We start from the raw sequence: 5,040 nt of genomic DNA on the forward strand, positions 1-5,040 counted from the left end.
GTGACACGGAGGAGACAAATTGTTGAATAAAGTCTCTTTTTTTTTTCTTTTGCGCCAAAAAGTATTCTTGTAGCTTCAATAATATTATGGTTGAACCCCTGATGTCACATGGAGTATTTTACCGATCTCCTTGCTACGTTTCTGGACGTTGATCGTGTAAGGACCCTCTGTCTATGGGAGGGAGAGCTGTCAGAATGCATAAAAAATATCTTAATTTGTGTTCCGAAGATGAACGGAGGTCTTACGGGTTTGGAACGACATGAGGGTGAGTAATTAATGACAGAATTTTCATTTTTGGGTGAACTATCCCTTTAAACCGCGTAAACACATTGCATTACACCAAATACACAAAATAATGTTCTTTTTAGCAACATATCATATGGTCCCTTTAACCGTGTAGCATACATGTTATAAATAAATAAATACTGGGAAACTTTTTAAACTTGTACGGCAGTTTTATCAACACATGGTTGATCAAACCATGGTTTAATACATTTGAATAAAACCTTTTAAGTCACGAGGTTAAACTTAATTTCAGCATCATTCGCATCTATGTAATTAACAGAACTGGAACACATGAAATTACGATTAGCATCCTAATAAATCGTCGAAACGGTGTGCCTAAAATACGCGCCCTGCTGTCGTTTGTTGTTGTTTTGAAAGAAATCGTTCAGAAGATCCGGTTAGCGGAACTCCAGCCTCCTGTAACAGGTTTACATTCGCTTTCTCTACATCACTTCCGCGTAACGTTACTTCTCGCTTTATTAGCCAGACTGTCACATACAGGCGGGAGATTCGGAAATAGCTCTTTCTGTTTGAGTACTCCTCGTGTCAAGTACAGAAATATACAAATTATTCCAGACATCTCGGCCGTTGACAGGTAGGCTATGCAAAAGTCAAATATGCAACTGTTGTGTTTAACGCCAGCAAAACGTTTGTACTTAACATTTCTGATCTATTCAGTTGGGCACAAGTGTGAGACATTGCTTTATAATTATGTATTTGACACAGAACTGTATCTGTTGCATTATATTAATCCGCATGCTGTTGTAAAGTCGCTGAAATGCTTTCATGTCGCATTATAGATCGAATGAATGGAGCCGTTGAACTTTCTAACGACTGAAGAGTTGCTGTTTTTTCTCCACCGGAAAAAGACGGAGATTTCGTGCATCGAGCAACCGCACAGATTCCTCAGTCAGCTGCGAGACCACGATCTGGTGCCGGAGAAACTTTTTGAGGTGGAAACACAACCACCTTACACTCTCTCTCTCTCTCTCTCTCTCATTCAATTCATTTCATTCTTTATTAGCATGACATTTGTTACAATGTATTGCCAAAGCATAGTGTTTGCATTGAATATTATATATATTTATTTTTATTATTATTTTTTTTTTTTTATGCAATTTATTTCTGTGATGGTAAAGCTGAATTTTCAGCATCATTACTCCAGTCTTCAGTGTCACAGGATCCTTCAGAAATCATTCGGATATGCTGCTTTGCTGCTCAAGAAACATTTATTTTTATTATCAATGTTGAAAACAGTTGTGCTGTTTAATATTTTTGTGGAAACAGTGATACCATTTTTCATTTTTTGATGAATAGAAAGTAAAAAAAAAAAATCTTACCGATCTTACTATCATGGTATTACCATGCCATCACTTTACCATGGTACCTCCACTATACTTTAAAAAAAAGTTGTGTGTCAAAGTTTGTCAGTTCGTTGTTTTGCATATTTAGACATAAGACGTCTGATCATACTGTACTTCCATCTTCCTTTATGTCTTCCTCTCTGTTTTTGTCTGTAGAATGTGAAAAAGATGCGTTCTCGTGAGCAGAAGGAGAAGGGCGTCTATGAGGTTCTGGACTGGGTGGAGAAAAATAAACCACAGTACATACATCAGTTCTGGCGCTGGCAGAGGAGGAAGAGAGTGAAGGAAAGGCAGAGACAGGGAAGGAGAGGAACTACAAAAGAAAGAGAATTAAAGATGATAGAAGTAGTGAGGATAGTCATGATCTTGATCCTTCCTCTGCTTCCACACCCAGACGGAAGAAACCAGGCAAAAAACCCTCATTCTGTGAGTCCCTGAACTACAGCAGATCTAAGATCTCATCAGGCATACAGTTAAATAACACTAAAACCGTAAGAACAGTTTTTTTTTACTCACAATAAATTAAACCTTAACTAAAATAATATAAAATATAAAAAACATTTTATTTCAGATAGCTGCAGAGGAAACATTTCTTATTTTAGTTTAGTTCTACTTGATGTACTAAAATAACTGAAACTGAAATAAAATTTAAAGGAACGTTTGGCCAAAATTTTCTGAAAATTTACTCACATTTAGGCCATCCAGGATGTAGATTAGTTTGTTTCTTCATCAGAACAGATTTGGAGAAATTTAGCATTACATAATTTGCTCACCAATGGATCCTCTACAATAAATGGGTGCCGTCAGATTGAAAGTCCAAACTGCTGATCAACGCTTGATCTGTGCATATTTTTCTCCTGATTTAGATGAGATGACTTTTCACTGGAGAAAGCAATATTGTGGATAGAGGACTTTTAGCTGGAAGTAACATTTTGAAGATAAAAACGTCTTAATCATGGATTTGGTTCTTAAAAAAACACAGCTTTTCACTTCACAGGACATTAATTGATAGACTGGAGTCATGTGGATTATTGTTATGTTTTTATTCCTTTAATAAAACTATATAAAAAATGAAACTAACAAAATTACAAAAATTTTTACTAAAATTAAAATAAAAAAAATGAATTAAAAATATTAATAAAACAATAATAGTATCTCAATGATACTAAAATAACACTGTGTTTCCTGGTGCCTGATGTCCTATACCTGTATTTTCACTCTCTCCTGATCTGTGTTGTCTTCTCTCTCTTTCTCAGCATCTCTTGTGAAGAAAGGAGAAAAGCAGGAGATTTGGAAGTGGCCTATTTATAAAACTCATCTGCCTGTAACCTGTGGGGATAAAGAAGGCACTCTCTATCGGGACAAAATGCCCAGAGGTTCACCATCATTGAGTTTTTGCTATAATTTCTCTTAATTTTATTAGAGTGTGTGTTTATAATATTTGCTGAATGCATCCTATCCTTGTCTCCTGTAGGGGAAAAGTGTATTTTGTCTCAAGGACGCTGGTTCACCCCAAATGATTTTGAAAAGTTTGCGGGGAAGGAAAAGTACAAAAACTGGAAACTCAGCATCCGCTGCAGAAACACACCACTTAAGAAACTCATAGAGGTAAATAATTATATATGTGTGTGTGTGTGTGTATACATATACAGGTGCATCTCAATAAATTAGAATGTCGTGGAAAAGTTAATTTATTTCAGTAATTCATACATATATAGTATATATACACTTTAAGATATAAATAATTATTGGTTGTTGTATTTATTGGCTAATATTTAATTTTTAGTGCCCTAATGTACAATATATATATATGTATATAAGTCCAATCTGCATGCACAAATTAACATTTTAGTGGCATTTTTATTTGATTACTTAATCGGTACACCCACCACTGTTTTGAAAGAAAACTGCACCTTTTTCTGTTTAAAAAAATAGTTGATTGTAAACCTCTAGCAACTTATAGCCTATAGCAGGAATGTGCTTCTAATACAAAGCATCAGAAGTACAGCCCATATTTTTTTATCGACCCTTTAATTTTACAACGTATGAGATAAATTTGTAGTTACATTAAATACAGCAGACCTATTCATATATATGTGTGATCACTTCCTTTCTCATTTTTTCAGGAGGAGCATCTTCAGTGTCCACCGATGGAGATAAGAAAGAGAACATGTGTCCAAAAAGTACTTTGTCTCTCTATGTGCAATGTCAGGTTTTGCTTTTCCTCTGTTTTTCATTTGAGATTCATTAGTGACCTTTGTTTATTCCTGCAGAACATGAATGAGCTGGTTCCTGTCAGCTCATCTGAGAGCTCCAGTGAAGGTGAGTAACGATCATCCAGGCTCATTCACATGCTCTCTGCTATCTGTCTGAACGCAGCAATGTGTTTTATTCCTCAAGAAAATGATGCTGAAGATTTCCAGGAACAGGGATGGAGAGGAGGAGGAACAGAGATCAGAGGGAGAGTTGAGGAAGAGGAGGAAGAAGAAGACATGGCAGATCTGTCTGTTTTCCAGGCTCCTTCTTTACCAGTCACCTGTGTCTCACTTACTGGGACTTTATACAAATACAGGTTTGCAACAGGTATGTTATTGCACTGATTTGTGTGCAGAACTTAGTATGCAGTTTGTTTTGGCTGTGTTGAAGGTTTGAGTGAAAAATGTTCACGTTTATGTTCTGTTGCAGGGATACGAGGGAAGTGTATACGTACTGAGGAAAGATGGTTCACTCCGGAGGAATTTGTAAAGCAGGAACTGACTATCACTGATGGACACTGGAAGAAAGATATACTGTGCCATGGAAAAACGCTTAACTTTTTACTCAAGGTAGGTGAGAACATACTATGTTGAAAAAAAGAAAAATCATATTTATTTATTTAATTATTTGTTTGTTTATTGTCATTTTTAGAAAGAAATCCTGCTCAAACATTTACTTCTGTTTGAATGTCAGAAATGCAGCATTAAAAAGGAAGACCTGGTAAGAAACATGTCTACATTATATGTTTAATCATGTTTAATCAAGTCATTATAAAAATAATTAATGATATTAACTTTAACTGATACTAACTTTCTTAGTTATTAACAGCCTCTTATTAGTGTACATATCATTAGTTGTATATACAGTATCTCACAGACGTGAGTACACCCCTCACATTTTTGTAAATATTTTATTATATCTTTTCATGTGAGTAATTTGTTACTGAGTGAAGTAACAAGTAACTTGGTTCTAGTAATCCATGACCTTAGTCTGCTTGTCTTCAGCAAACTGTTTGCGGGCTTTCTTGTGCATCATCTTTAGAAGAGGCTTCCTTCTGGGACGACCAGTTTGATGCAGTGTGCAGCGTATGGTCTGAGCACTGACAGGCTGACCCCCCACCCCTTCAACCTCAGTA

The 5,040-nt window shown here is 35.9% G+C and overlaps 1 protein-coding gene and 1 long non-coding RNA gene across 5 annotated transcripts in view; both read left to right on the plus strand.

Annotated features, from left to right (window-relative positions):
- LOC107672135 (uncharacterized) overlaps window positions 1–1,910 on the plus strand; it is a 7,640-nt gene extending 5,730 nt beyond the window's left edge. Inside the window, exons 1-3 of one of the 2 annotated variants that reach the window (XR_001632287.1) lie at window positions 756–880; window positions 1,086–1,238; window positions 1,806–1,910. This is a non-coding gene — a long non-coding RNA (uncharacterized LOC107672135). Of the gene's footprint in view, window positions 1–755; window positions 881–1,085; window positions 1,239–1,805 lie in introns of those variants that run through there. The other variant, XR_001632288.1, reaches the window with a different exon arrangement.
- Window positions 1–5,040, plus strand: part of LOC107672130 (nuclear body protein SP140-like protein) — a 31,837-nt gene that overhangs the window by 19,794 nt on the left and 7,003 nt on the right. The window contains exons 3-9 of one of the 3 annotated variants that reach the window (XM_016465217.1): window positions 2,906–3,025; window positions 3,121–3,257; window positions 3,776–3,832; window positions 3,923–3,971; window positions 4,050–4,232; window positions 4,335–4,474; window positions 4,557–4,625. In XM_016465217.1, coding sequence (XP_016320703.1) covers window positions 2,906–3,025; window positions 3,121–3,257; window positions 3,776–3,832; window positions 3,923–3,971; window positions 4,050–4,232; window positions 4,335–4,474; window positions 4,557–4,625 — 755 coding nt within the window. The remainder of the gene's footprint in view (window positions 1–2,905; window positions 3,026–3,120; window positions 3,258–3,775; window positions 3,833–3,922; window positions 3,972–4,049; window positions 4,233–4,334; window positions 4,475–4,556; window positions 4,626–5,040) is intronic. The other 2 variants (XM_016465220.1, XM_016465218.1) reach the window with 2 other exon arrangements.

The sequence above is a fragment of the Sinocyclocheilus anshuiensis genome, unplaced genomic scaffold (assembly GCF_001515605.1).
Source record: "Sinocyclocheilus anshuiensis isolate Anshui unplaced genomic scaffold, SAMN03320099.WGS_v1.1 scaffold12, whole genome shotgun sequence".
Taxonomy (NCBI): domain Eukaryota; kingdom Metazoa; phylum Chordata; class Actinopteri; order Cypriniformes; family Cyprinidae; genus Sinocyclocheilus; species Sinocyclocheilus anshuiensis.